General features: G+C 50.3%; 12 protein-coding genes across 12 annotated transcripts; 6 read left to right on the top strand and 6 right to left on the bottom strand.

The window, feature by feature from the left end:
- Positions 1-41: 41 nt before the first annotated feature.
- On the bottom strand, positions 42-533 carry MYCFIDRAFT_63548 (uncharacterized protein; the record flags this gene model as incomplete). The annotated part of the gene is made up of 1 exon (XM_007932431.1): positions 42-533. One exon carries the CDS (start codon positions 531-533, stop codon positions 42-44), a length of 492 nt encoding a protein of 163 aa, XP_007930622.1.
- Positions 534-1,439: 906 nt separating this feature from the next.
- MYCFIDRAFT_78403 (uncharacterized protein) lies at positions 1,440-2,755 on the top strand (the record flags this gene model as incomplete). Its single annotated transcript, XM_007932598.1, has 3 exons — positions 1,440-1,517; positions 1,573-2,457; positions 2,513-2,755. The coding sequence occupies 3 exons, from the start codon at positions 1,440-1,442 to the stop codon at positions 2,753-2,755; spliced, it is 1,206 nt and encodes a 401-aa protein (XP_007930789.1).
- Positions 2,756-2,820: 65 nt separating this feature from the next.
- MYCFIDRAFT_178815 (uncharacterized protein) lies at positions 2,821-7,654 on the bottom strand (the record flags this gene model as incomplete). The annotated part of the gene is made up of 16 exons (XM_007932818.1): positions 2,821-3,187; positions 3,224-3,438; positions 3,464-3,483; positions 3,517-3,567; positions 3,609-3,641; positions 3,687-3,784; positions 3,828-4,010; positions 4,062-4,090; positions 4,125-4,132; positions 4,162-4,282; positions 4,337-4,517; positions 4,553-4,588; positions 4,633-4,684; positions 4,738-4,785; positions 7,602-7,608; positions 7,646-7,654. The coding sequence occupies 16 exons, from the start codon at positions 7,652-7,654 to the stop codon at positions 2,821-2,823; spliced, it is 1,458 nt and encodes a 485-aa protein (XP_007931009.1).
- A 2,435-nt stretch (positions 7,655-10,089) lies between these two features.
- MYCFIDRAFT_178814 (uncharacterized protein) lies at positions 10,090-10,668 on the top strand (the record flags this gene model as incomplete). Its single annotated transcript, XM_007932817.1, has 6 exons — positions 10,090-10,103; positions 10,130-10,166; positions 10,207-10,394; positions 10,424-10,461; positions 10,488-10,574; positions 10,604-10,668. The coding sequence occupies 6 exons, from the start codon at positions 10,090-10,092 to the stop codon at positions 10,666-10,668; spliced, it is 429 nt and encodes a 142-aa protein (XP_007931008.1).
- An 80-nt stretch (positions 10,669-10,748) lies between these two features.
- MYCFIDRAFT_178813 (uncharacterized protein) lies at positions 10,749-16,275 on the bottom strand (the record flags this gene model as incomplete). Its single annotated transcript, XM_007932816.1, has 5 exons — positions 10,749-10,960; positions 11,008-15,543; positions 15,572-15,705; positions 15,737-16,010; positions 16,065-16,275. 5 exons carry the CDS (start codon positions 16,273-16,275, stop codon positions 10,749-10,751), a joined length of 5,367 nt encoding a protein of 1,788 aa, XP_007931007.1.
- Positions 16,225-16,939, bottom strand: MYCFIDRAFT_50112 (uncharacterized protein). The gene is made up of 5 exons (XM_007932378.1): positions 16,899-16,939; positions 16,830-16,844; positions 16,544-16,694; positions 16,401-16,466; positions 16,225-16,347 (listed from the first exon to the last, which is right to left on the bottom strand). Exons 1-5 carry the CDS (start codon positions 16,923-16,925, stop codon positions 16,322-16,324), a joined length of 285 nt encoding a protein of 94 aa, XP_007930569.1. The 5' UTR covers positions 16,926-16,939; the 3' UTR covers positions 16,225-16,321.
- A 175-nt stretch (positions 16,940-17,114) lies between these two features.
- MYCFIDRAFT_56926 (uncharacterized protein) lies at positions 17,115-18,033 on the top strand. The gene is made up of 3 exons (XM_007932404.1): positions 17,115-17,385; positions 17,443-17,553; positions 17,614-18,033. Exons 1-3 carry the CDS (start codon positions 17,123-17,125, stop codon positions 17,921-17,923), a joined length of 684 nt encoding a protein of 227 aa, XP_007930595.1. The 5' UTR covers positions 17,115-17,122; the 3' UTR covers positions 17,924-18,033.
- Positions 18,034-18,037: 4 nt separating this feature from the next.
- On the top strand, positions 18,038-19,265 carry MYCFIDRAFT_178810 (uncharacterized protein; the record flags this gene model as incomplete). Its single annotated transcript, XM_007932815.1, has 6 exons — positions 18,038-18,124; positions 18,159-18,331; positions 18,358-18,899; positions 18,930-18,975; positions 19,018-19,083; positions 19,124-19,265. The coding sequence occupies 6 exons, from the start codon at positions 18,038-18,040 to the stop codon at positions 19,263-19,265; spliced, it is 1,056 nt and encodes a 351-aa protein (XP_007931006.1).
- A 127-nt stretch (positions 19,266-19,392) lies between these two features.
- MYCFIDRAFT_178809 (uncharacterized protein) lies at positions 19,393-21,725 on the top strand (the record flags this gene model as incomplete). Its single annotated transcript, XM_007932814.1, has 16 exons — positions 19,393-19,407; positions 19,441-19,483; positions 19,507-19,645; positions 19,686-19,797; positions 19,854-19,904; positions 19,937-20,371; positions 20,412-20,418; positions 20,452-20,575; positions 20,609-20,787; positions 20,818-20,825; positions 20,863-20,948; positions 20,993-21,009; positions 21,036-21,332; positions 21,367-21,460; positions 21,508-21,577; positions 21,603-21,725. The coding sequence occupies 16 exons, from the start codon at positions 19,393-19,395 to the stop codon at positions 21,723-21,725; spliced, it is 1,800 nt and encodes a 599-aa protein (XP_007931005.1).
- A 144-nt stretch (positions 21,726-21,869) lies between these two features.
- On the bottom strand, positions 21,870-23,293 carry MYCFIDRAFT_178808 (uncharacterized protein; the record flags this gene model as incomplete). Its single annotated transcript, XM_007932813.1, has 9 exons — positions 21,870-21,891; positions 21,990-22,037; positions 22,082-22,088; positions 22,114-22,193; positions 22,234-22,240; positions 22,266-22,339; positions 22,365-22,388; positions 22,446-22,952; positions 22,977-23,293. 9 exons carry the CDS (start codon positions 23,291-23,293, stop codon positions 21,870-21,872), a joined length of 1,086 nt encoding a protein of 361 aa, XP_007931004.1.
- Positions 23,294-23,327: 34 nt separating this feature from the next.
- On the top strand, positions 23,328-25,333 carry MYCFIDRAFT_178807 (uncharacterized protein; the record flags this gene model as incomplete). Its single annotated transcript, XM_007932812.1, has 14 exons — positions 23,328-23,342; positions 23,373-23,396; positions 23,426-23,558; positions 23,589-23,743; positions 23,785-23,926; positions 23,959-23,983; positions 24,010-24,130; positions 24,154-24,284; positions 24,340-24,609; positions 24,631-24,651; positions 24,704-24,712; positions 24,737-24,757; positions 24,838-25,275; positions 25,321-25,333. 14 exons carry the CDS (start codon positions 23,328-23,330, stop codon positions 25,331-25,333), a joined length of 1,518 nt encoding a protein of 505 aa, XP_007931003.1.
- Positions 25,334-25,580: 247 nt separating this feature from the next.
- On the bottom strand, positions 25,581-27,404 carry MYCFIDRAFT_86959 (uncharacterized protein). Its single transcript, XM_007932811.1, has 3 exons — positions 27,161-27,404; positions 26,606-27,108; positions 25,581-26,496 (listed from the first exon to the last, which is right to left on the bottom strand). Exons 1-3 carry the CDS (start codon positions 27,363-27,365, stop codon positions 25,822-25,824), a joined length of 1,383 nt encoding a protein of 460 aa, XP_007931002.1. The 5' UTR covers positions 27,366-27,404; the 3' UTR covers positions 25,581-25,821.
- Between the last annotated feature and the right edge of the window lie 573 nt (positions 27,405-27,977).

Raw genomic sequence — 27,977 nt, 5'->3', positions numbered from 1 at the left:
AGGCCGATGTCACAATATCACATACTGCTCCCAACAAATCCTCATCGCTCATCAGCAAGCGGGTTGGCATGAATCTGGACTCGCTCAAGCTTGATCTTCTCTTCTGGTCGACTCTTCTTGTCCACCTTCACATCCTCCATCTTGTCCAAAGTATCCCACCCTTCCAGCACTCTTCCGAAAACAGTGTTCTTGCCGTCAAGATGCGATGCCGCTGCAAATGTAATGAAGAACTGGCTGCCGTTGGTCGCCGCGCCCTTGTTGGCCATGCTCAGAATTCCCCGCGCATTATGTCGGAAACTGGGCTTGATCTCGTCTTCGAAAAAGCCGCCCCATATGGATTCCGATACTTTGGTAGTGCCCGACGCTGGCGATCCTCCTTGTACCATGAAGTTCGGGATCAGTCTGTGGAAGGGAGAGTCGTCGTATGCTCCGCTCGCACACAGAGCGAGAAAGTTGTATGTGGTCTTTGGACAAGCCTGGCAGAACAGCTCCAGCTTGATCGGGCCATGGGTGGTGACGAGTGTTACAGACATGCTGTCGCCAATTGCGTGCTCCGGCCGGTGATACCCTACCTACTGAGCCAGCACAGCGCCACCAAGTCGGCGCAATCCTGCTCAGATGGAGCGCCAACGCAGCTTGGAAGTCACAGTCAGCCGGAGAATCGAGGGGAGTTGCGAGGTGCAGCGCGGCGGGCGCAAGTTGGAATATGAGCTGCAGACTTGCGCTGTGACAGTTCAGTGCCCAGACGTGTGGTGCTGGCGGCGGAAGAAGTCGAAGGTTGGCCAGGATTTGGGATTTTGCAGTGAACAGTCCATCCCTTGATGCTCCGCACTGGCCAGGATGTGGTCTGGCTCGCGGCTGAAACGTGAGCAAGGCTCCCTACCTACTACTCGCTAAGTTAGCTAGGTAAGCCTTCTTCTTCCCGCCCGCTCCTCTTCTCTGGCCCGACGGTTGGCAGTGACACGGCAGAGAGTTAGGCGGAAAGCATCGTGCACTGTAGATTCGTTGCAACATAGAATCATCTTCATCTCCGTGACTCGACTACCTCTATCATCTAATAGCCGTCAAAATCATCGCCTATTGTATGCGCAACCGAGGCGATTCCAACGCAACGCAACGCGCTCTCCACAAATACGGCGTCCTGAGCTATAAGGCTGAACGCCAGGTCACCTCAGTCCAGGCTTCTACTTCTACCGCGCCACATCCAGCGCTCGACCGCACGCGACCTCGCCGACCACGCTATATTCTTCCAGCGGCAGCAATACTACTACATCGGCGCCCGACCGCCATCTCCGCCACCAAGCGACGAGTGTTGGAGGAGCACAGCGAACGTCAGTGCGCGGCACCACCGAAGCGCATGGGGTGCCGCATGCTTGACAAATGACGCCCGGCTCATCCACCACGCTGCGGACACACGAGCACGCGCGTATCCATGAGCGATGGCAGCTTTTGTGAGGGTGTCAGGCCCGCCCAATAGCAATTTCCTCGTAGGATATCCAGGAATCTCTGCGACGCTGGTAGGCACACACTCCACGACCATGCTACGATGGAGCTAACGTTCATATGAAACAGCCACGAATAGAAGGGAGAGTAGAGGTACGGCCGGCAGTCGGCGTCAGCGCGCCTGTCAATGTCTCCCTGGTCACAGTGTCGCTGCAGCGGCGCGAATCGATATCACCCAATGCCGACTCCTTCGTGCGCACCCTTAACTCCTCGAATCGGAAGGAGATTACGGACATAGTAGGCAAGGAGATGCTACTGTTCAGATGTCCGCCTGGGAAAGAGTTCGAGCCAGTGCTGTGCATGGACCTACCGTTTGTCATATTCATACCTTACGGCAGAGGCGGTGAGGAGATTGCGAGGAGGGTACCGCCTGCGAGCTTACAGCTGGACAAGCGAACGGCAGAGACATTCTACGAGATCGTAGTCACAGTGCAGCAAGGCCACCAAGAGCAGCGAAAATACCCCTTCCCCGTACCCATATCGCGTTACGACACACTCAGTACATTCGGCATGTACAACAGGCCCGAGAGCGCAGAACGCGTAACAGACCATCTCGTGACGCTTGGCATCAGCTTACCACGCTGGAGTTATGGACCACTGGATCCTGTATCGGTGTACATCAAGCTGTCGCCGAACCCTGACTGGCTGACCAAGGCGAAGCGTGTAACAATACAGAGTATCACAGTCGGCATTGACGAGGAAATCATATACAATCCCGAAGGCGACGAGCCGACGCGAAAGGTAAAGACACTGGCAAAGCACCAGCAGAGTGTGGGCGTGAGAATGCCAGAAGCAGGTTACTTCACCAACCTCGGCCTGGTCTTTCCCGCACGAGAGCTGCGAGACAATGAAGGCGTATTGCCGAGAGGTAGGAAAGAGTTTCCCATGTACAGCGTGAGCGGCTTCACGACTACTGGCACGCTGTACAAGATCGAATACTACCTCACAGTCAAGGTGAGCTCTCGGCAAATGTGCAAGGTTTCTAGTGCCACGCTAATTCCCGCTTCAGGCCAAGATGTCTTCGGCTCGCGACATCCTTCTAAGACAACCCATTGTGGTGTGCCCGTTCGATCACGCCGGCTGCAAGGAGGAAATGGAAGCAATCGAACAGGCCGCAAAGGATGCTGCACACATATCGCCGGACAATCCCATGCTGCCGGCCGCCTCAATCATAAAAGCCAATGACCCGGCTGGTCTTCGCGCGCTTGGCGTGTGCATGATTGGAGGACAGCGAAGACCGCTCATCGAGTGAGCTGAACTTGGACGCGAAACATAACTACCTGGAGGACAGTGTCGAGAGAAGGCTCGACTGCTGCATCATGATTCCTGGGCGGTCGAAGCAGCATCGTTGACCCATGCATCACGAACAGCGGAGCGAGTCTCATGGATGAGCAGGCATGAAGAAAGAAGCAGCAAAGCCAGAGACGAACAGCGACGCCACTCTCGCCCGCACCATACTAAGATACGGCCGCGGCCTGGCACGTAACTAGCGAAGCAGCCCCAATGGCCCAGAAACGGCTTTGCGAGCGACGGAAATATTGGAGAATTTGCATTTTTGAATGAAGCGTCTGGATACCCATTTGCTTTTGAATTATATGGGCTCATGTAAGCGCCACCTCGATTCGAAGGAATATTGCGTGGCGTTGGGAAGGAGCACAGTAGCCGCATGCATATCCGGCCGGGCCTGCATTTGCACGGCGTTGTTAATGAGAAACTACACCATAGGTCGAGATGTGCATGAGATGATGCATAGAAATGAACGATCGTGAGGCGAGAAGATGGCAGCGCATGCAGAACAATCGAGAGTGAGCAAATGGAAGACCTCAATACATCCATACACTGCAGAACCTGCTGCGTGCTCGCAAGTGACTTCGGCTGACCGGCAGAGACATCACCATACAATCCACAGATCATCAACGAAACGAGTATCGACAACTATCGCTCGCCGAACACACTCCACAGAACAATCAGCGCCACTAGCTTCATCGCGCATACATTCAATTCATAGCTGACCGCATACTATCAAAATATTGTCTGAAACATGTCGCTCTACGCCCGCAAGGTCTAAAGCGATGTCGTGGGCATGCGCAGCAGCTTCGAAACACGAATGGCGCATTCATCGTACGGCCGAAGTGTTGCTCAAGCACCAATCAATTATACGCTCTTGATTGGATTACCGCAACGATCGCAGATTTTGAATGATGAATCTGCACAAGCTGCCGGAATCGATTTGTTGCCGGTGTCTGGTGCGTCTGCTCTAGGTACGGTACATGTACTCAAACTCACCTGAGATTCCTTTCCGAGGCTAAATCAAAGAGAAGGACCGGGATCGGTTTCTTTCAAGCAAGCGAACACTGCCCTTCCAGACATTAACAGCCGGCTGCGCTTTCGCCTTGTTGGGCTGCGGCCTTCTAATAAGCAGTCTTCCAGACAAATTATACCGTTTCGAAACTCTGCTCGGACTTGGCATTGACTTGACCTTCTCCTCGACCACAGTCTTGAGAAAACTTTGCGCGAAATTCGTCGAAGTCGGTTCGTACTTACCTTCCTCTTAGCACGCAACATTCGAATGCATGAAAAGTTTCCACTGACTTCAAGTGAATTTTATATAGCTTCCGCACAAGCCCTCCTATCACAACCTCGCATGTAATTTAGGACTCTCTGTTGCGAGCATCCTCCTCACACATCGACTTGAATCAAATCTCATTGGCATTCTGTCACCGGACGCAGATTCCTCAACTGCGGAAGTCTTTACATGTAATCCAAGAATTTTCTCCAACTCAAGTCACCGCTGCGGGCAAGGCTTTCTCGGCATGTTTCGCTACGCAGATACAGGTGCAGATTTGTGCTGGACTGGACTGTCGGGTGCTGCTTTGCTTTGCTTCTCTGTGGTTTGACGTTTGATTGAGCGGAATCTGCCGAGTTTGAAGGATTTGAAGAAGGGGCGGGCTGGTATGGCTGAGAGGGATGGAATGAGTGAGCGGGAAAGGGGGTATGTTATGAAGTTGTCATTTCTTTTATGATTGTGTAGAAGGGGAAGGTTAATTACAGAGGTAGAGCCGTCGCTCCATTAGTCAGCCGACCCCTGGCTGTTCCTTCCCTTGTTCCGTAACAGTAGAGATGTTGTACACAATGGCACAGCCGTAAACATCACCGTTATTACACGGTGAACACAGACTACCTTAGCGCGTGTCTTATGAACACGTAGGTGAATATAAGATTAGTAATAATCACTTAGATAAGTGGCTGGAATGGCTGGAATGGAATGGCTGGTTTGCCGCCCTAGCCGGGTTCTCGAGGCACTAGCGCTGCAGAGATTTTTTTATGCCCCGGTCCGTACTACCTCGAGGGCGTGTTTGTTCGCGTTCTTTCGTATTAGTATCGCGAATGTAAGCGATCTATATACAAATGTGATAGTTAAAGAAAAGGCTAAGAGCCTATTAGACCGGTTAAGGTGTACTAGGTTAGGATATAACGAATACCGACGAGAACTCGATAGTAGGAACGCCGCGATTACGGACAAAGGAGACCGTGCTAGAGAGCATATAATATAGGCTATTTTGCAGTAGATTGTGTATAGATAGACTATTAGGTTCCCTCTCTTCTATTAGTCGTTTTGTCCTCAATCCGCTACTAAATACTCCGTCGTTTTTAGCATGTCCGACAACCTCTCTTTTAGCTAGCAGTTACTGCTTACTGCTATTAGTAGTCTATCTACTCCAACTCCGACTCGTTATGTTCTTAGCAAGCGAAAACGTATAGAAGACGTATATTAGCGCGAGGTCACTAGAGACCGTTTAAAAGGCAAGGTATACGCTACTGTCGAGTATAACTATTGCGGTAACTCGTAGGTATTAAATAAGCGCGCTCGAGTAGTAGATCACTTAACGAAGTGTAAGTTGTTGCTAGAGAGCTTATAGCCGACTTATTAACCTTAATTAGTAGACGAAGTAGTGGATACGGAGTCGCTAGTGCTAGCTAAACCAGCTAAACTAGCTAGTTTAGCTAAGGACTAAGATGTCGAGGAAATCGCTCGTCCGGCGCGTAAGGAGGTCGTTCTTGTCGGTGTATTAGGCTTCGTCGATAAGATAACGCTAAAGGAGCACGAGTTGCTCTACGAGTTAGTTGCTAAGTAGGTGTTTGCCTCTAGTAGTCTACTAAGCGCGACTAAGCATCTAGCGTTCTTAAGATAGTTAAAGAGGCTGCGACTAGCCTTCAAACCACTAACTCGCTAGCAGCTTCGATACGTATAGTTGCCCCGTATCTATAAGAAGCTGTATGCCGAGATAATGACTAAGGTTAATAAGAGTACGCGCCTATATATTGTAACTAATAGCTAGTCTGATCGCGCTCATCGCTCGGTCGTTAATTATTTAGCTGTTACGCCTCGAGCGTTATAGTTTCTAAAGTCTGAGCTTACTAGCGCTAATAGGAGCGATGCTCGTAATTACGCTAAAGGCCTTCTCGAGGTTATTAATAACTTTCCGGCGGGCAAGGTAGTCGGTATAGTTGCTAATAATGCGTTAGTAATGAAGGCGGCAACAGAAGAGGTATGTTTCGAAGATCTAAGGTTAGCAATTGCCCCTCGCGGAAAGTCCCGATCTACTAATAGATAAGCGCTAATAAGTCTTAGTGCGTCCGGCAGCATCCGGGGCTAATCCGATTAGGATGTGCATCCTATTTTACGCAGCTCTTAGTTTCCGACCTTCATTCCTTCTAAACAGGTCCAAATAGCATTAGACGCATCGTCAACGACGCTAAATCCATCGCCGAGTACTTCAAATATACTAACCTCGCTTTCGAAATACTACTAGACATCTCTAAGGGCAAAGTACGGCATTTTCAGGTCCCCGGAGGTGTCCGCTAGCAAGCCGACCTATATTGCTATAGAAGCGTCCTTGTTAATAAATACTGGATCGAGGAGCTTCGCACACACTACGAGGGTCGCTTATTAGCAGGAGCGACCTCTGCGTAACGGACGGCATAGTTAGAAATATGTAAGTTGTATAAGGAGGGCCAATTTTAGCGTGATCTAAGAGGGTGAGTGCTAAAGCCTGCTTTTAACCTATTATAACTGACTTCTTCCTTCCTTAGCTACTGCGACCTTATAGAGCTATTCCTTAAGGTTACTATCGCTCTCGAGGCCGACAGACCTAAGCTATTACATGTCTATAGTAACTAGCGCTAGCTAATAAATGCGGTGGTTAACAAAGCACTAAACCTCGTCTCGAATAAGGAGATAGAAGTCTATATCGAAATGCGATAGGAGAAGCTATAGGTTAGCTACTATACTAAACCTTCTACTAGACTAACAACGCTATTAGTTATTAGCCTCTTATGCTAATTGCCTATCTCGCTAATGTCTCCGAGCGCTCCGACCCCGACAAGCAGTTCCTCTTCGTTACTAACGAAGAGGTCCGCTCTCTTACCCCCTTCCTCGTCGAATACTGCGCTAACTAGCAACGTATGTCTACTACCTGCCCTAACTACTCCGAGTCGAAGGACGAGATCTATATAAGAGCCGGACAACTTCTAAACGATATCTTTATGCTCCGCAGCCGACAAGGTCTATTCGGTGACCCTGTTATATAGGCGGCTAGCAAGAGTCCGACACTATTATTATAGTAGGCTAATAACTTCCGAGACTCGTACCCTGAGCTTACCGACCTTTGTATGCTCTTATTGTCCATCTGTCTAACAACTAGCGCTGCTGAGCGCAACTGGTTAGCCTATAGCTTTATTTAGTTACTTAAGCGCAACAGATTGAGTTACGATATACTCGAGAAGTTAGTCTTCATCTACTGGAATCTACGCATTAAGTATCGACTAGACGACGACAGGCTTATAGACAACAGTTATGTAGATCTACAGGACATACTAAAGGAGGTATTCAAGCTATAAGGCGACTTTGAATATACTCGTAATAGCGGCGACAATATAGACGAAGATAGCGGCAACAACGCTGTCGACCTTACTGCCGATAGTAATAGCTAGTAGGGCTGTTGTCTATACCAAGATTGTTACTATATACCTTCTATATGTCTTATTTCCTTTATTGTTCTACTTTGTATAGGATACGCTATAATAACTAGATCCACTTGCTGACTAATCTGTGTCTCGTATATGTTTATATAGTGAACACCGTGTTCATAAGCCCGGAAATTAAATACACCGTGAGTCTACATCTCTACGTAACAAGGTAGAGATGCTTGGTTTGTTTCGATAAGGTCTATACTAGGGGTCGGCCGACCTATAGTCGCTCGCACGCGTGCGACTATTAATAACTCACTAAATAGTGCGATTATTATTAAGTCGCAAGGCACAACTCTTAGGCATTAACCTATATAGATTTTGTAGCAGAATTCAGTATAGAATAGTATAGACCTATACTAACAAATCTTAAATATCTGCCCTTCTAAAAGTAGTCTCTAGCTCCGCCTCTTCTACGTATTCGTTATAGGTAGGTAGATTACTATTTAAACTGTCGCTTATAGCCTTATAGACTGCGCTTTGTAATAGCACTATAGTATTAGCTACTGCGGCGGCTTCTTCTTTATCTATTGTCTTATTCTATTTAGCTATAAACGTATTACCTACTAGGGCAGTAGTACGCTTCCGTTTCTTAGCAGACAGATCTAGCTCCTTCCGAAGGACTCGATAGTTGAAGTAGATAAAGATTAGCTAGTTAAGTCGCTCTATTGTAAGCCGAGAACGAAGCCTAGTCTATATTAGCTTAAGGGCTAAGAACGTCCGCTCGGCGGTAATAGTATTAGCAGTAGTTTAACAAAGCCGCAAGGTATAGTCCGATAGCAAAGGTAAGGTAGTAGCTCTATAGCTCTAGAAGAGCTTTATATTAGTACTATAGCGTAACTAGCACTCGTTAGAAGCAATAAAGGCGTCTCGCTAGTAGATATAGTCGTAGAAGTCCGACTTAATCGATAGCTACTTGTCTACTTCTAAGGTTATTAAGCGTAAGGCGTTAAGGATAATCGCTTGCTTAGTAGGTAATAGTCTAGCGCCTTAACTAACTATAGAAGGGTTAAGATAATAGGCCGCCTAATAGTGCTTATTTACCTATCGTAAGAAGCGCTCTTGCTAGCCTATAATCGTAGCTACTAACTTCCGTATATTAAGGACAAATTAGACACCTTCGAATAGCTCTCGGATTAGTAGTAGACTCGTATTAATCTGCTTCTCGAGGGTAGCTTTATAGCTAAACTACCGAGGTATCACTTTGTCTATTATAGCCTCCTTTAACTAAGATAGAATAAGCTAATTATTTAGCGGCTCTAGCAGGTCGATAGCGGCTTAAAGATTAGTCTAGAATATATAGTCTATTATTATAGACCGCGCCTCGAAGTCTAGTATAGAAGCATAGTTACGGACTAGCTCCTAAAGGGTATACTTGCTACGTAGAAGTGACTTAAACAAGGTAATTATAGTCGGCTAGCGAGTCTTATATATACTAATTAGCGAGAAGGTCTTGCCGTAGATTGCTACTTGCTTCTTCTTTAAGAGCTAATATATCGCCTTCTTCCGTAATAGGTAAGAGACGACGTATTACGCCTCGTCGTAGAGGCCCTTTATTTCCGGATATTTAAAGAAGTCTCTTATTAATAACGCGCCGCCGTATAAGTCGTAGGGCACTATAATAACGTAACTAAGGTCCGGATCTTCTTCTAGCAGGCGTATTATCTTTAGGTTAGTAGTATACGTATCGAAGGCAATTAAGCTAACCTTCGAGAGGTTACCGCCGGTAAGCTACTCGCACTTTACCTTCGCCTAGCGCGCGCCTTCTTTAGCCGATTTATCGACTGTTTCTATCTAACGCGTCTTAATCGTATAGTAGCCGGTAGAGTCGACGAGCGATAAGGTAGTAACGCCTATTCTATTGCCGTTAGAGATACTATTAATCTGCAGATTTAGCTCGTCGCAATACGCGACTTTAGCTAATATCTTCTCTTCTAGTTTCTCGAAGTGCCGTAGTAGTAGAACACGTCGAATTTACGTCGTATTCGGAGGCCTAAACGAAGGGTATAGGGCGGCAAATAACGCCTTTACTACTATCTTCTCGAAGAAGCTAAACGGCTTATTTTCCTCGAAGTATACTATACCGTATAACTCCTCGAGATAGTCGTACTAAGCGGCGGTTAACGCGACCTGCGGTAACCTAATCTATTCCGGCGACGACGGCAGTTTGCCCGTCCTTTACGCCTCTATCCGCTTCTTATACTTCGCGATATGCTCCTTATTCCGCGTTAAGTCCTTTATATCGTCGTAATCGTAGAAACGATAAATAATACGCCGCTTTGCCCTATAGTCGTTATATTGCTTAAAAAAGCGGTATACGATATTGTTAGGCTCAGCTATTAGAACACGTAATAGGAGGCGATAATAAGGATAACTAAGCGATAAGAGATACTATCGATATAGCGACAATAGCGACGACGAGGTCTAAGGTAGAAGAAACATAAGAATATACTAGAGGACGCGATTTCGACGCGATTTGGTAGAAATCTATATACTATACCATATAGGTGTTAACCTAGGTGTAACCTATACAAAACACTATACAAATAACCCACAATGGGTCGCTCGACGTAACGCGCGTGCGATTAACTATAAGTCGCTCGAATCGCCGACCGCTGGTCTGTACGTGCGATGTACATATGGATCGGCAAGGCTTACACATTGGACATTGAGCGGTTGTCTTTGTATTACAGGTTGACGTCCTCCATTTCAGCATCTCCCTGCTCCCAAAATGTTGATATGCGACCTTCACAGCCTTTCCTCCTCACACCACCCCCACGACTCTCGCAGCCTCTCGACGCCAACACGCCCGAGACATCGACACAATGGCCCCAATCCTTCACACCGACCCATCGCGGCATGTTATAAACCCTTGTGATGATTACATGAGAATTGATTCATCCAAACGCATTTCCTCGGCAACTATCAGTTATGCGCGATGAAATGCATCCGAGCCTTGCTTTCGATTTCTCCTTTCGTGATACTTGGGGTAGTTAGTGCCTGCTGGCCACATTCGATCAGCAACGTTGAAAGTCTGAAAGGTGGAAAGGAAAGGAGCGTAAAATGGAAGCCTGGTATCAAACCATGAATTGTTTCTTTCTCAACTTCTCTCCTCCTTCACTGGCGTTTGCATAAAAGTACAAGAAACAATTTCCTTCCTCGATTCCCGTGCTTCTATTTCCGAGCGATCGAAACAAAGCTCCCGAACACACACGTCAGAAGCTGGAAATGAAAGGATGTGCGGCATTCGCAAGAGACTCATTAGCGACAATGAATATCATCGCAGCAGCGTCCGCCTCATGCTTATGCCACAAAAATGTCAAAAATACCGTGCCGTTGTGCTGTTCTTCCAGCACTTGTATTAACACGCTTGGAGACCTCGTCGCTATAGGTCTCAATAGGTAGGAAGGTGCGCGCGTGACCACGGCTTAGTCGACTCCTAGTCCGACTTTGCTACAGTTGCGACGACACCACTCTGCGCAGCATTGCCGCTCGCATTACGAGCACCACGTGGCTTGAAATTCCTCCGTGCCTTTGAGCTGCCATCACTCATGCCAGTAGCCTCCTTGACCGCCCTATCGATTTGAGCGAGGCTTGGCTTTCTTGGCTCAGGCTGTGACTCCTTCGCTGGCGTGGCAGTGCGCGGTGACTCTGGTGCGCTATTGCTCTTGCCACCTTTGACCTTGTCATGCACTTTGTCCCGAGGCTTGTCGTTCGCATTGTCGTGCTCGCGACTCTTGTGAAACCTGCCAGATGGCCGACGATCTTCGTTTTGGCGCTCGTGGGCCGGGCGATCTTGATGAGACTTGGCTGGGTAGCTAGGTTTCCGGTTGCCAACATCAGTGACGCCCTGTCCTTGTTGCGATTCAGGATGACGACAAAGTTTGTTATTCAATCTCGTGCCTGGAATCTTAACAAAGATGCCTTGCGGGTTCTTCCAGAAATAAGGATCTCGGTCGATCGACTTGGCCTCAACTGTCTTCTGGAACTTCGGTGCCGGACCGAGCGTGAGCATATTCGTTGCAGTGGGACCGTATGGTTGACAGTTGTACTGCACGTTGCGTGGAACTCGCACCTTTGGCATGGAGCCGAAGCTGAGTTCTTCGTTGAACATTTCGTCGATGGTCGGCTTCGTGATGATCTCCTTGCCGTTGTCGATCGTGAAGCCATAAGTGCTCTTGGCCTTCTGGGACTGAGGCAGCGAGACCGTTGCACCGGTAGCCTGCGTGTCCATGGGTGCTCTACTAGCAGCAGCCACGGCCAAAGCTGGCCCATGAGCCTTGGGTGGTGTCTTGGGCGGTGATGGAGGTGTCTCTGCCTGGACCGTAGTGCGATTGAATAAGCCATTGAATCGATCTTGCCAAGCCTGATTCATCACGATCGGTCGAGCAGCGCCTGGCGGAGCATAGCCCGAGTATGGCCGCTGAGGCATCATGACTGAACCGTTCTGCTGGGGGAGCTGTGCAGCCTGGCTCGATGGGGACATTGGTGGAAGCTTGACCTTTGCCTGTGGTGGTGGCAGTCTCACCTGTGGGTGATGAGCATCGCCTTCATTGACTGGGTGGCTCTCTGTCTCGGGAGGAGGCGGCGACTGCTCCTCTGATGAGGTTGCCGGCGCGATGGGTGCAGGAGGAGCGCTAACATTGCCTTGGTAAGCAGTGGCGGGTTGGGTGCCGATTGGAGGCTGTCTCGACATGCCGCCATGTGCTGGATTCTGTGAGCCGTCTGGGATACGAACTGGGTTGGCAACGTGTGATGGCCGAGCCCATCTATCCTGAGCTGGAGACATGGATGGTAGCGGAGCTTGTGGCTGCGTTTGGGTGGCTGGCGGCGCCGGACTGAGAGTAGACACCGACCTCGTACCTTGGCCATCATGGATCGTGTATTCCGTTGACTCGTACCGACGTGGAGCGCCAAGTCTGCCCTGATTGGCAGAAGTCTTCTTGAATGTCTCCTTGAACGTGTGCTCAATATGAGGCTGCTGCGGCGCTGGGTTCGCAGCTTCTTGTGCGCGGCGTTGTTGAGCAGCTTCCACATCAGCTCTGTATTGCTGAGGCAGTCTGGTCGTGGCGCTGTTCCAAGCCGAGATGGGATCCTGATGCGGTGGCTGTGGTGGTTGGGCTTGCTGCGTCCGCGAGGGTGGTCCGATTGGCCCCGGCGGATGCGAGGGAGCAGGTCGTCCGGCGCCTGGAGCAGGTGATACGCCATTGAGACGCGACTGACTCGGGAACGAATCTGGTCGCGAATCCATACCTGGAGGAGCAAACGCGCGCTGCTGCTCGGCGACCTGGTGAGTGCTCATATTTGGAGATCTCGCCTCAGAGCCATAAGCTTGAGGAGAAATGCGTGCCGAGTTGCTGCCACGAGCCATGCCAGGAGGTGGTGGCAAAGACGAGCCTTGTTGCGACATTGGCATGATCGAACTCTCGAAGGTGCCGTTTCCGATGCCTGAAGTGCCCCACACATTGCCGCCAGAGCCTGAGGTTGGCCATGGCGAGAATTTGTCGTTGTTTGCCAATGGTGAACGACCAAATGGCTGAGGCTTGCGCTCGCCTGGCGAAGAATACGAAGAGCTGGACGCTTGGTATGGAGCAGGCCCTGCCTGATATGGGCGAGTACCGATGGGCGCTTGCTTCGGCTGTTGCTCGGAAGATGGCAAATGTCGATCTGGCACACTGGCAGGCTGCGGCTTTGGTGGCAGAGGCGAAGGCAGTTTGTCAGCGCGCGCAGGCAGAGGCTGTTCCGGTGGCGACGGCATGGATTGTGGTTCTAGAGCTGGTGCAGTCGCAGCAGAAGCAGCAGCTGGCTTGGCTGGTTGGGGCTGTGATGGCGCGACCGATGAGGCGGGCTGTGCTGGCTTTTCAGCAGTCGCTGCTTCTTTGCTTGAAGACGCCGCGGCGGCAGCAGCAGCAGCTTCGGCGTCGCGCTCTTTCTTGGATTTGCCTGCGTTCTCGAGCGCCGCGAGCTTGGCCTTCAACCGCTCGCGTTTGGCCTCTTCTTCAGCGGCTTCTTCCTCTTGTCGACGCTTCTTCGCCAGCTCACGCTTTTCGCGCATGATTCGTTCTTGCGCCTTGACCGGGTCCTCGCCAGGAGTTTGATCCTCGATCGCGGGAGAAACTTGGTTGTCGGCCGGACGGGCTGGCATCTGCTGATCCCACGCGGATTGCTGCGCGAAAGAAGGCCGGACGGGCTCAATTCGAGCTGCAGTGGGTGACCGTGCGTCATTTTGCGGAATCTCGGGAGTGCCAGCAAGTTCTGTTCGCGAGTTCATCGACATGCGGCGGTTGGGAGGCAGACTGCCTTGGGAGACACTAGATCCTCGTCGTCTCCCCCAACTACCTTCCATCTGCGCGCTCGTCCTAGATTGGAAGGCTGCCGATGGCTCGGCGGGCGAGAGGCCAGGCTGAGTGGGTCGCTGCAGGACAGCAAGCTTGCGAGAAGCAGGTTCGCGCATTGAGCCTCTGCGTTCAGGTGCTGGCTCATAGCGTCCATTCGATGAATTGAAAAGTTCTCGCTGTCCGACTTCACCTTCTCTCCATGAGCGATCAAAGGTATCTGCCGCAATTTCTCTCGCAGGTGGTGTTTGCATCGGCTCGCTTGCACGAGCATCCTGAGACGGCAGCGGCTGTCGTGGAGGTGGCTGTTGGACGGGGATGTTGATGGGAGACACCGCATCAGGCTTTGGGACCGCTGCCCAAGGAGATTTCGCGGGTGGTGCTGGTGCTGGACTCTTCGCAGTCAATGACTTCTTCTCAGGACCAGGGGAGGGGGCAGCTGATGGACCGTTCTGTTTCGCCTGAGCTGCTGCTACACCAGGCTTCAAGATTTGCATGGGTTGACCGGATCTCTCGGAGCGCTTCATCGTCAACATCGGCTTAGCGCTATCCGCAGGCTTCTGTAGCAGCTGCTGTGGTGCCGGCTTCTGTTCTTTCTGTGCTTGTGCAGGAGGCGGTGGCGGATCAGATGCAGTGAGCGAAGACTTAGTTCCGTCCATCCAGACGACCGTTTCAGGTGCCCAATCTTCCTCATCATCGTCAATGTCTGCCCACTTTGAATCCTTGCCATTCTCGTCGCTCTGCAGGCGAGTAGCTAGATGTATTCCATATTGCTGCTTCAACTCTTCGTCTGTAAACTGACGTGGAGGAGCCGGCTGAACTGGACGATTCTTGTTCCAAACTTTCGAAGCATCTGGCCCACCGGCTCCATCTCCTGCCACTCTTGGCTTCAGCATTGACTTTCCAGTCTTGGCTACCCAAAAAGACCAAAAGGGCGAAGGCTTGCTGCTCAGAAGTGATGCCGAAGCAGGCGAGCTTGCTAATAACTCATTAGCGCGTGGAGTGGCACAAAGTACAGTCGCATCCTTACGCTTCTCGCCAACCTTGGGAGCCGTTGGCGCAGTCGGAGCGATCTTGCTCATGAAGCTCTTGGTGGCTGTAACCTTGCTGAACGCAGTCGGCTTCTTGACTGAGTTTGTGCGCGCATGATGGGAACGCTCCTTCTCAGCTGCGTCTGCTCTGCTGTTGTCTGTATCTGAGTTTGCGCTCATCTCGACAGAAATGTCTGCAGTGCTTCTGTCGTCGGCGTGCGAATCTCCTTCATCGTGAACGCCATTCGCCAGATCGCCGTGCGCTGGACCTGGCTTCTCGCCCAAGGCGTGCGCGACCCTGTTCGCCGCGTCACCAGCACTTGGTTCCGCGGCATCTAAGGCTGCGCCTGACCCTGCCTGTGCGAGCGGAGTCGCATGGTCGTTGGCGGACTTGGTCGGGGCGAGAAGATCGCTGCGAGAAGAATGGGTAGTTGTCGTCGAGGTATTGGCGGTGCCGGTGGTGGCGGAGGTGGATTGGTTGTGCGCGTTGTGCTCGTCGACCAGCGGGGATCCGCTGCTCGACTCGGTGTTTACCACATTGTGGGTGGCTTGCTCTGCCATAACAGTATCCGAAGCTGTGCGCGCGCAAATGGTCGTGTCAGAGCGCGCTGCTTTGTCTGTATGCGTGGGTGTGCAAGTTGGGGCTGCGACATCTTGAGACATGCCGCTCACTGCCGCGTGGCCGCCTCGGCTTTGACTTGGAGTCACGCGATAGTGGTTGCAGTTGCCTCGCGATATCGCAGATGAGTTCAGGCGGAGCGCGCAAAGAAAGCGGTAGATGCCTCGTACCTAATGTCAGAATATGCCTGTATCTGCCAGCGTGCTCCTGCTTGCGACTGAGCTTGGTGCCGCAGCTTCAAAGTGCCGGGTCGGTTAGTGTCGATGTCGATGTCGATGCGGCGGCGGGTGCGCTTTTTGGGCGGCGGTGTTGTCGCTGCCTCGCGGCTACACCGTGGGCGGAGGAAAGGGTGGCGAGAGGGTGGTGGGTGTGGTGTTGTCTCCTTGGTGAGTGGTCCTGACAGATCGAAGGAAGCGCAGTCTTGGGGTGCACGGTTCACACGCCGCGGAAACGATTCAGCGAGCCGCGAATGGATTGCAGCTGATACACTCGCTGCATGCGGCATTCACATGCACTTGCACCCCTTATTATTCCGAAAAATTTCACGGGGTCTATAGCTTTTATAATATTGGAACAGGAGATCTTGCTCAGCACTCCACGGCGAGAGATTATCAAATCGAGCATCTTGACGAAATGACGAGGCGGAAGGCGGACGGTCACGTGCCGTTGGTTGAACGTTCTTCTGCACAAAGGAAAACAAGGCACCCGGCGGGCCTGAAGCACTTTCGGTATCGTATATACAGGTAGTCTGATGCATTGTGCCTCGCTTACTCATCTATCATGCAAGTCCGCTTCCAGCCCATTTAGTGGGCGTTGTTCTTGTGGTGACCTGGTTCTTATTAGCCTTCCGTTATCACCAAGGTAGCTTCGAAAGGTACTCACGCAGATGGAAGTAATAGTTCTGTGCGTATCCAATCGCCATAAGAGTGCCGATGACGTGGACGAGTGCTATGCCTTGGTCAGTCCTATTTCCGATACGACATACGGCCGTCTTTTCCTCCTGGAAAGGCTCGGTGTTGACTTACGCCATGCAGATGCCTTTTGGCCCATGTATCTTGCCTGGTATCTCTGCAGGAGTCCCTTGGGTTGTCGTACTGGAGCAGCTCCGCGTGGGAGCTTCTCGTAAAAGCTGACTACATTTTGCATTCGCGCGGCATCTGCAGCGCCGCCGATGGCCTATTTTCGCAAATGTCAGCCCCCATGCTTCTCAGAATTCTCTCTTCCCGATTCTAAGCAGTATCGCAGAAAATTGTAATCGTAGAGCTTGTCGTGGTCGCAGCCGAGGGATGTGTTGAGACGGGAGGTACGTACGCTCGGTGAGGCGATCTGCACATCAATGTCAGCAGGCGTATATTACAAGTCCATCAGCAGTGTTTGTACCTTTGGTGGGATGATTGTAGAGACCATGGCTGCTGTGTGTCTGTGGTCGTCGCTGGCGCAAGAAGCTGGTCGTTGTGAAGTTCGAGATGTGGTGCTTCCTTCAATGCTCGGAGACTTCCGGCATCCCGTCCCGGCCAATCGCCAACTCCACATTCGCATGACCTGCACCATGGCATTGAACCTCACCTCCAAACTGCCAGTGGCCATATCAATAGCAGCTCGCCATGGCCTCACTCAGATCAGCATCAGTGTTCCGAGCTGCTGCTAGTCGGCCAGCACTGTCCCAGCGAGCGCCCGTCCTCGCACGCTTCCAGTCGAACGCGAAGATCAACGAGCCGGCGGAGAAGACACAGCCGGGACCGGCGTCCACCTTTACCTCACCCTCTGGCAAGCTGGGAGAGAGTGGCCTCGTAAGGCAAGAAGGACCGGGAGAAGGACAGCCAAGGCACAAACCAGATTACAATGTGGCCATTGACTACAGGACATCGTAAGGAGGCAACGGTGAAGAATCCCTTCATGCACGTAGCTAATGCAGTGGCAACAGGAACTTTTCGCCTGTCCCAATGCGCGTAATGGACGGAAGTGAACCAGGTCTCGATACGCCAGCTGCTGTGCTCTCCGGCGCACCAGTCGAGCTTCAAGCACGCACAGTCCGGTATGCTTCCCTGCATGTCAAACAGGTCTATAAGTCACACCCGCTGACATTTCTTTGCAGCATCTACAAGCCCGCAAAACCTGCCACACAATCCGGCGACTGGACCTCGCATCACTGGCGGATGGACTGGGACCTTCTATCCAAGGGCCACAGATGGGAGAACCCTTTGATGGGCTGGCAGTCCAGCTCCGACTTTATGCAAGGCACACACTTGAACTTCGACTCGAAAGAAGACGCTATCAGATTCGCCAATAAGCAGGGCTACGAATACTTTGTGCAAGAACCGAACGAGAGGAGAATAATCCCGAAGGCATACGCAGACCAGTTTGTTCACAGCCCGAAGAAGCTGAAGCAAGTGCGGACGAAGTAAGAAGATGGAAGTGTCGCGCGTGAAGCAGACGAGAGGAGCAGCTGCATAGTTTAGAGGCAAGAAATGTACATATGCCACGGTATGAGAGGAAGGCGATGATGCATGGACAAACAAATGGCTTCTTCAAATACTGACACGCTGCTGCTGACATTGACAGGGACACAACGACCATCTTGGCCCGTAGCATGCTCTCGGATCGGCGTTTCTTGGGGAGACATGGCACCATCCAATTGAGCCGCGATTACCAGAAATCTGCCCGGAGATACCGCGACTCCCGAATCCGCCAAGCCAGGTCAGATACAAAACTTGCCATCAACTCCCTCGCCCTCAATGGATCAGTAAACACGCCCGTCTGACGGAATCTCGATTCATTTACACTGGAGTGACTGGCGTATTGGACTTTTGGGTGTATTCGCAGGCATCAATTCATCAAGTTTCATTGGAAAGCATTTGACTGGTCACGGGATCCCATCTGGATCGGCAAGACTTCTTGAAACCCATCATCACTCGAGAGTGTTGATCAGTATGACCACCAAAATCTCATCAAAATCTCGGACCCTCACCGACCACATTCATCGTCTACCTCGAGAACTATTCGACATCATCTACACGAAGACCATCACAAGTCCCCCGTCAGCTTCACATATTCAGCCTGAAACGTATTGTCCTCCCAGTCTACTTCAAACGGATCGCCAAACCAGAGCAAAGTTCGCAGAATCATATTTCAGCAATACCTCTTTCATCATCTCTTCGGAGGAAATGCTCACGCGCTGGCTAATGTCCCTGGACCCGAAGCATCGGGCCATGGTCAAGGATATCAGATGTGTGCTGTGGAATGAGTCGATTCCAGAGAAAGGCAGTATCAGGGCTTACGAGCATCGCATTGAGGGTTTTAATGCGAAGCTCAGGATTGAGTGGATGTTTGAGAAGGAAATCGCGGGAGTGGTGAATTGGTTGTATGAAGAGGATCTGAAGGGTCTCGCATGAGGAGTGCACAATGATGAAGCGTCATTCTTGTTGAAAGCCGAGAAGTGGTATTGCCAACAGAAGCGGTGACTTTCTATCGAAATAAGATATGATGACTCCCATGCGAGCAAGCGAGAGCTAGGCGTGGTCATTCTCTCTCAGCCTAACACGCCGGTCTCGAACGGCTGGAGTCTGTGGTCTTGTACTCGGCTGCACGTAGCAGCCTTGATCCAGGAGGCTGAAGACTGAGATCTCTGCGAAATCACGCCGGCGATGTGATCGGTCAAGGTCCAGCATTACATCCCTGCCAAACGACTGCCACTGCCTCTGCTTCCAGGACAAACGCGACCACCTCCCTCACCTTTCACAGGCCTGACGAGAGACAACTCTTTTCTATGCTCGGCAGAATTAGCAGAATACGGCTTTGAAATTTGTATTTTACCTATAGAACGTCGTCAGACCCGAATACGAGCGCCTCGTCCAAGACCACGATCGATTCCTAAATGGCCCCGACCGCCGTCGATATCCCTAGCAGATGGCGATTGCGTCAGTATGAGCTTCTGCTGAACACTCATCCTAGCAACGACGTTTGCCGTTCGATCGATGCAATATCGAAGTCGTTCTCGCGTCGTCGTTTGAATCCGTTCGCTTGAAAGCGTTGTTCATGGTGGCTGCCATGACACCAATAATACCGGTTGAAAGACTCCGAAGGGATTGGACGCTGGACAAAGGTGATCGAGGTTTTCTGCCGCTGACGTACAATAGGGTCTCTAGGTTCAGTGAGCTTGCACACGAGTGAATACGTGAGTGAATTGGGCTCCGAAAAGCAGCACATGACATGCGGCAACGCAGCACATGCTTCGGCAATTCCGCATAGCATGTGCGTGTCTAAATCACGAAACTCACCTGTGCGCTTCAATATCTTTCTATCTGCCGACATAAACTTGCGTCAACACTTACAAAGACTTCTAACAATCCAAAATTACCATCGAGACACCACCCAACATGTCTACAGGTGCAAAGCGCTCTTTGAAAGGTTTTCTCGAGACTCTACCACAAGAGCTCTATGACTTGATCTACTACGAGACATTCACGATCGCACCAGACAAGACCTTCTACACTGCTAACAAGAAGAATGAAACACCAACTCCCAGACCAGTTATCCTCGTTGACAAAACCACCCGGCCACCAACTAACATGCACGTCAACCACGTCACTAGGATCAAAGTTCTGAATTCCTACTACTCGAATACCTTCGTCTTCAATACCCCAGACCTGTGCAAGCTTTGGTTCAACTCGCTCCCATCAACTTCTCTAGTCCAGAAAGTTGGCTTTGTCGTGCACGGAGAGTTCATGGATCAACCAGCAATCGATGCAGCTGTCTGGTTGATTCAGCACCAAGGGTTTGGCATGAAGGATGGCCAATACCTGAATGATTCAACGGAATGTTTGAAGAACGAGAGTGGAACGAAGGTCTGTTCCGTGAGGTAAGTGCGGAAGACTGAGTGCAAGAGAAATGCAGCTGACTTGTGAGGGAAGGAGAATGGAGTAGACGGCAACAGACGAGCTTCAGACAGAATTACACTCTTCACGACCGCGCATGTATCTGGATATTGGACCTGCGCAATTGATTTCCTTCACCCCCATTGTCTTATGCTGTAACCAGTCAGATCGGTCACACACTGAGTAGGTCATAAAAGGTGGATGCGCAGGGCGAAGTCAAAGCGTGCACCCCAAAGGGAGGACGACACAAGGCTGCGACTTCAATCCTCGGTCCCTTTTTCAAGATCCTGAACTCGCTCGCACGACATCTCAAAATGAACAAAACTCTTCTTCTCCGCGAGCTACTCGAATAGCTATCACTGGAGCTCTACGACATGATCAATCACGAAACCTTCGTCGCGATACCCTGGATCAATAACGTCCAGATTCACCGGTCTTGGCTCCCGCTGCCAATCACACAAGTCAACAAGACAACGAGAGACAAAACCGTCGACCCCTTCTATCTCATTCAATCTTTCATTTTTCCCTTCACCAACCATGATCTACCGATGGAAACGTAGCTACGAGCACATATTGGATTCTCGAATTGGGAAAATCTAGTACACGTACCAGACAGAGTTCAACAAAGGGCCGTTGTTTAGAGACTACGTATGGAGCACTCTACCACCAGAACTCTACGAGCAAATTTACAACGACACTTTCGACATCATCTCCACACTGCATCGAGAAATTTACATCAACAAATCCTGGCGACCACCATCTATCCTTCTAATCAATCAAGTCACGCGAGCCGATCTCCTACATGCATACTATTCCAGCCGTACCTTCGTAGTGCGAAGACGAGACACATATTGGTTCGACTTGTTCTGCGCCTGGATCGATAATCGCAAACACTTGTGGCACAACTCACCAACAGGGTTCGGAATTCCGATTAGGCTTGGTGATATAGGGCATATGGCCATGGGGGATGCGAGGATTTTTGGAGAGAGGTCTGCGGTTCGGAGGCAGAAGAACTTCTGGTCTCGATGATGAGGTTAAGGCTGCGAACTCGCATAGGCTCTACCTTACGTAGCACTTCTACCCGTACTTTCTCCAACATCATCACACCCGTACAGCATGTCTGAAGCCTATAAATTATGCACGCTGCTCGACCGTCTACCCAAAGAACTCTTCGATAGAATCTACGTTAGCTATAGTTCAAATCCTTCAGTCCGTAATCGGTGAGCTTTTTCTCAAGTTTTCAAAGATTCACCCCATCGTGTCTAAAAGCAGCGCCGAGCGCCAATATTCCTGCTTTCGTGTCGAGAAGCACTGCGCTAAACTAAGCCTATGAGTGCGCGATCGATATAGTAATCTTATTCAAATGCTCACTTCGGAACTTATAGAATGTTCTCTAGAATATGATTAAACGCTATTTCTTATAACTTTACAACTAGAAGCACCGAAGTCCCTAAGTCTTCGAGCTCGTAATCGATATTTAAATCTCCTTCAAATTCTCACTTCGGACTTTTTTGAATCTTCTCTAGATTATTATTAAACGCTATATCTCGTAGCTTTGCAACTAGAAGCACTGTAGTTCCTAAGTCTCCGAGTCCACGTTTCAAGTCTATAAGTACGTGATTGATGTATGAATCTGCTTTCAATACTCACTTCGAATTTTATTGAATCTTCTCTAGAATATTATCAAACGCTATGTCTCATGCCTTTGCAACTAGAAGCACCGTAGTCCCCAAGTCTCCGAGTCCAAGTTTCAAGTCTATAAGTGTGCGTAATCGATGTATGAATCTGCTTTAAATGCTCACTTTGGATTTCATTGAATCATCTCTAGAGTATTATTAAACGCCATTTCTTATGCCTTTCCAAATAAAAGCACCGCAGTCCCTAAGTCTCCGAGTCCAAGGATCAAGTGTATTCATAAACCTCCACGTAAGAGTCCACTTCCAACCACTCTAGAATCGAAGAGAATCGCCACTCGCACCAGATTCGCTCCTGAACGCTTTCTTAGCACATTCCCATCGAAATCGTAGTACATACTTACCTCTAGTTCTTCCACCATTTCGCGGTAACGATCTCGAACTCCCAAGTCTCAATATATTGCCACATTGGCAATGGATACAATCGGCTCAGCATTTCATTTAGGGGGTTCTGTATCGGATCTTGGTCGGGATGGTAAGAGTACTGAATCCCAAGAATGAGGGATTTCTGGTAGGCAGAGAGTGTATCGATCCAGCGACGACACTGGAAGTGATCGCGCAAGATGAAAGATGCAGAGTAGTATGCTGCTTGAATGGTAGTGCGGGAAGCACGGTCGACTTGCATGATCGCTGGAGGACGTGTTGAAGAGGTTATGTTGTGGGTCGTTGGGAAGGAGTCGGTCGAGAAGGTAAGGCCGTATATCTTGTCGAAGATCTCCTGCGGCACCTCTTGCATGAGCTTCCAGATGGGACGCTGTGTTGCCATGATTCTTGCTGATCGAGGTCTTCTACCGCTGCGAATGGTGATTGTTCTTGTGAGTAATGTCAATCGGGCAAATGGAAAGTATGAAGAGTATGGAGGAAGTCTTGTGACAACTCACATGCAGAACACATGTATCGGATCTTGGTCGGGATGGTAAGAGTACTGAATCCCAAGAATGAGGGATTTCTGGTAGGCAGAGAGTGTATCGATCCAGCGACGACACTGGAAGTGATCGCGCAAGATGAAAGATGCAGAGTAGTATGCTGCTTGAATGGTAGTGCGGGAAGCACGGTCGACTTGCATGATCGCTGGAGGACGTGTTGAAGAGGTTATGTTGTGGGTCGTTGGGAAGGAGTCGGTCGAGAAGGTAAGGCCGTATATCTTGTCGAAGATCTCCTGCGGCACCTCTTGCATGAGCTTCCAGATGGGACGCTGTGTTGCCATGATTCTTGCTGATCGAGGTCTTCTACCGCTGCGAATGGTGATTGTTCTTGTGAGTAATGTCAATCGGGCAAATGGAAAGTATGAAGAGTATGGAGGAAGTCTTGTGACAACTCACATGCAGAACACATGCAGAACACATGCAGGATGTCTACGAGCCGACCACAAATGTCTTTCGCACATGCGACTTCCCCAAGCTCATTCCCTTCGCATCGATTGCCTCTGGATAGTCATCTCAGGTCTCGTTACGGTCCGCGGCACATCTTGGGTATTCTTGCCTCTGGAAATGACTGAACAGCCACTTCGTCCGCAGGGTATTTCATCGTAACCATGTCGTCGTCTCCACGAGGAATTGCGAGCGGAGACATGTCTAGTCTAGGGATGTGTTCAAAGGCAGTGGCATCCCTCCAAGGTAGTATCGTCGATATTGAGGTCGTAACCAAGACTACAATGGTTTATCTATACGCACCACAGCATCATGGCTGCAGGCATAGATCGGTGCTACCACTGAACCCAAGCTTCTACAAGGTGCTGGCAAAGACCGGGCTTTCGGGTCCACTGCGCTCTTTCTATCAAGCAGCCTCGTTATCCCAACAAACATGATGGTGTTTGTCATAGTTGTTTTGTCAAATGCGGGTACATATGTTGTCTGAATGCGGGTAAATAAGAAGGAAGGAAGCTGAGGAAGGCCGGGTCAAGATTTGAGATTGTGCCAAGAGCGCACAGACCAGCATGGAAGATGACAGCACCGCGTCACAACACAACGACATTGGATTACCGACGAGGCTGTATATCAACGAGCGCCATGTGTACCGCATCAGGATATACCGTCTATATCATGTGGCTCATAACAAATCAGGCAGCTCCTTCTTATTAGAAGATCCCTAGATCCAAACCTTACGGCCGCCACGAAGATCCATCTAGACATTCCTGGATGCTCCACAGATTATCGGGGCCATTCTACCATATATTCAATAATACCTCCTACCAGAGAGTTCATGAATAGTAGAACGCTATAATCGTTGACCCGGCGCCTTCGCACTTCGAAGATCAACTAATTGCCGGCGTTCGACTAGACTAGCTCTCGCTGCTCCTAAGAATACAACTTCGCCCGCCGAATCGGTCATGAAAATGTTCGCTTATATCAATCCTCACTGCCTTCCTCTAGTCACTAGTGATAAGGGCCGTATCCATTCTCAACCAGCTGCATACGGCATAAAAGACTATACTTACACATTGCCTGCTAGCGCCAATCTATCTCTCGCGAATGCTAGTATTCCGGTCGTTTCGAACGAATCTTATATTGGGAAAAAGAAGGGGTAATCACTGCATATTACAAGTTATACAACCAGGCTCGTCCCGTAAGGCTCTACTATCCGAAATCGAGGGCCTGCGTCCTTTACTTTGTTGAAGTGAGTTGACGTGACAACAAGCACATGCATTAAGCACGGTCCAGCCACGGGCAGAGTATATAAAAACCCATCGAGCTTCAACCTCTAGCTTCAACTTCGAGACTTAAAAGATACATCGTGCAACAAGATGGCAAGCAACCGCCCTCGTCCGCTGAGCTACTTTGTTCAGTCGCTACCGCAAGAACTCTTCGATCTCATCTACGAAGCAACCTTCACTGTCGCGCCCGGAACTCTGATGCTCAGCGAGCAATCTCGCGCTAACATGCCCAGGAGCCTCATGCAAATTGACCGCTATTCCCGCGCCAAGGTCGCCGAGCAATACTACGCCAACACTATCATTGCGACGAGCTATACTCACATGGAAGACCTACTCGCTATCATGACGCCGCAGCACAAGAGGTTCTTGCGCTTGATTTATGTCGTTATACCCTGGCCCGAGGCGCCCACCAATCGACTCGAGGCGATCCGACTAGCAATGATGCGAGTAATTGTAGAGCACCGGCTCACTTCTCACTGGCTTTGCCGCTATGCGAGGACTATCTTCGCAAGGTTAAGATCATTACCAAGATTGAGGTAGGAGCATTGTAGACGCGATAGGGGGATTTTGTGCTGATGAAGAATAGCACGCTAAATAAGCACACGCAACATCCTTCCTCGCCCTGGCCCTCGCACTGAGTAGCTAATGCGCTTTGTTGTTATGGATCCGATGATTTCCGAGTCCAAAGAATAGGAGTCGCACTGCCGGAAGCGCCCTAAGGAACGATTGGACACCTAGCGGAATACAGAGTGGCTATTAGCAGCTGGTTCCAACGAGAGCTCATTCAATCTTCGGTAATGCTGCATATAGCCACCGTTCAGACAAGAAATGAGCGATGACTGGGGACCGAACGTCTCAAAATTCGACTGAGGCAAATATCTCAAAAGATTCGCAGTGGCTGAGCAACCAGAATCTGAGATGAGGCCGCCACCAACCTGTCTCCCATGAACACAATAGAAAACGCAACGAAGGCTTTTCCTATGCGACTCCGAACTCTCCCATTACATTTCCATCGTCCCCAAAAACATGCCAAATGATGTACATACATCCAGCTTCCTCGATTTCACATTCCAAAAATCCTCTTACAAGCCAATCGTAACAGTCTGCTTCTGACCCTGCTTTTTCGCAATGCTTTCACCCGCGAGTCTGCCAAAAGTCATCGATCGCAGACACGATGTAGCAGGAGGATATTCGTTGTAGAAAAGACCAGTCATCTCGCCGGCAGCCCATAGACCAGGGATTGGCACATCATTAGTCGACACGACGCGGGCATCAAGATCAGTCTTCACACCGCCGTACGTGAAAGTCAGGTTTGCAGTCATCGGGTAGCCGTAGAATGGACCTTTCTCGATTTTGGCGGCCCAGTTGGTTTTGTTGGGGGAGAGGCCAGTTGTGGCTTTGCCGTCGAGCTTCATGAGGTCGAATGGCTTGTCGTTGACCGCAGCGTTGTATTCGTCGACAGTCTTCTTGAGTTGTTGTGGATCGAGGCCAAGCTTCTCAGCTAATCCCTCGATCGTATCCGCCTGCTCTGGTGGCTGGTCAGTGGTCTCATACACCCAGCTGCCTTTGAAGCGCTGCATGATTGGGTCGTCGGTGACAAAGTAGCAGGACTGGTTGTGGTCTTTCCAGCAATAGAGCGCAATCATTTCAAAGGTGGCGAATAGGTGGCGTTGTCCCTCATCATAGAACCGCTTGCAGTCCTTGTTGACCACAATGCCGTAGTTGTGTCCTGAGACCGCGTTAGAAATTTTAACGTGCTGTAGGAAAGGAGGTCTCACCCCAAATGACAGCATCCGGCTTCGTGGCTCGGGTGTCTACTAGCTCACAGTGCATGCCATCGAAAGAACCCGCGGTTCCGGCACCAACCTCAAGAGCCATGCGAAGACCAGCGCCTTTGTTGTATCGAATACCTGGTGCAATTAACGGTAACTTGTGGGAGTCACGGCCAATATATCGAGCCAGCATCTCTTGGTTGCCCTCAAAGCCACCACAAGCAAGGACGACGTCCGGCGCAAGCAAGTCGTACTGCAAGCCATCACTCTTTCGGACTTTGAGACCTCGGATCGCGCCTCTGTCGTCTTGTAGTAGCTTCAAAGCTTCTGTTTCCCAGTGAATATCGGCATTTGAATAGCTCTTGATGTGCTCCATGATTTTGGTGATGATGGCGTTGCCACCGCCATCTGGGAACACGAAATGCTGATCTGTGTCGAATTCGAGAAGCACATTTGGCTCATCATGGTGGATAAATTTCACGCCATGGTCTTCACAATACTTGGCGGTTATTGGAGCTTCATGTCGAAGCTTCTCACAGTACGTCTCGTCTGCGATGCCATCGCTCACGCGCCTCATCTCCTTGACCCAGTCCTTGTCTGCAGATGTTAGGGTCACTACAGTGAGTGAGCGGAGTAGTTGTGAGCGTACCAAAGTTAAGATCCTTGTCTAGTCGTAAATAGGCCATTGTCCATCGAGAGGCTCCGCATCGCTCGCCATCCTTGCCGACTTCGACGAGGGCAACACGGCCACTCTTGCCGCTGGCTTTCAGTGTCTCTAGGTAGCTGAGCGTAGCGAAAGAGCCGCCGAACCCGGAGCCAACAACGATCAAATCGTAGCCTTTGAATGTAGCCATGGTCGTGTCTTGTAGTGTTAGTGTTAATGATAATGTGCTGTCTCCTCGGCCTAGTGGTACAGTGAAACTCGCCAACGACTACAACCATCCTCACCTATTGATATATATGTTCCAGAAGAGCAAGCTTCAGCTGCCCACCTTACCCACAAGCGGGGTTTGCAGCTTGGGAGACAATTCCTGGTTACACGCTGTAGATCCTCGAACTGTTCCTGGAACGAATGCCTACCGTATGGCTTGACCACAAGGTTCGCAGCTCGTGAGGAGGGCTTGAGTGGTCTGACAGGATCGTTTTGCCCAGCGTTCGATCGTCTCTTTCGCTTCGTATGCAGCCATATCCAGTACAATGCGGGGTCAGGAGTGAGATGTAGAAGTTACAGGTTCCTCTCCTCCGACAAGACCAGATCTTGCAAACACCTGCATTCTGAGAAGGATGCTGGTGCAAGACGAGGTTCCGTCCTACTCGTTCAAGCAGGGCGGAGCGATAGTAGGTCGCCAATACTGGCCTACGAACACTTCCAGCGCGTCTTCTAGTCTCGTGTGCAAAGAGCCATATCTGCTCAGAATTTGATGATATGATCGCGGAGAGTCCTTGAAGTCGTGTGTTGGCTGCGA

This window comes from Pseudocercospora fijiensis (genome assembly GCF_000340215.1).
Source record: "Pseudocercospora fijiensis CIRAD86 unplaced genomic scaffold MYCFIscaffold_9, whole genome shotgun sequence".
Lineage (NCBI taxonomy): Eukaryota > Fungi > Ascomycota > Dothideomycetes > Mycosphaerellales > Mycosphaerellaceae > Pseudocercospora > Pseudocercospora fijiensis.
The sequence above is the reverse complement of the archived record's forward strand: the minus strand, read 5'-3'. Positions and strand labels throughout refer to the sequence as shown.

Coding starts and splice junctions, on each gene's coding strand:
- MYCFIDRAFT_50112 (XM_007932378.1), bottom strand. CDS start 16,925: ATGGTCTCTACAATCATCCCACCAAAG. Junction 16,467..16,543: donor CCAAAAGGCATCTGCATGGC/GTAAGTCAACAC, acceptor ACCAAGGCATAG/CACTCGTCCACGTCATCGGC. Junction 16,348..16,400: donor GAACTATTACTTCCATCTGC/GTGAGTACCTTT, acceptor AATAAGAACCAG/GTCACCACAAGAACAACGCC.
- MYCFIDRAFT_56926 (XM_007932404.1), top strand. CDS start 17,123: ATGGCCTCACTCAGATCAGCATCAGTGTTCCGAGCTGCTGCTAGTCGG. Junction 17,386..17,442: donor GCCATTGACTACAGGACATC/GTAAGGAGGCAA, acceptor CAGTGGCAACAG/GAACTTTTCGCCTGTCCCAA. Junction 17,554..17,613: donor CTTCAAGCACGCACAGTCCG/GTATGCTTCCCT, acceptor ATTTCTTTGCAG/CATCTACAAGCCCGCAAAAC.
- MYCFIDRAFT_86959 (XM_007932811.1), bottom strand. CDS start 27,365: ATGGCTACATTCAAAGGCTACGATTTGATCGTTGTTGGCTCCGGGTTC. Junction 27,109..27,160: donor AGACAAGGATCTTAACTTTG/GTACGCTCACAA, acceptor TAACATCTGCAG/ACAAGGACTGGGTCAAGGAG. Junction 26,497..26,605: donor GTCTTCGCATGGCTCTTGAG/GTTGGTGCCGGA, acceptor CCTTTCCTACAG/CACGTTAAAATTTCTAACGC.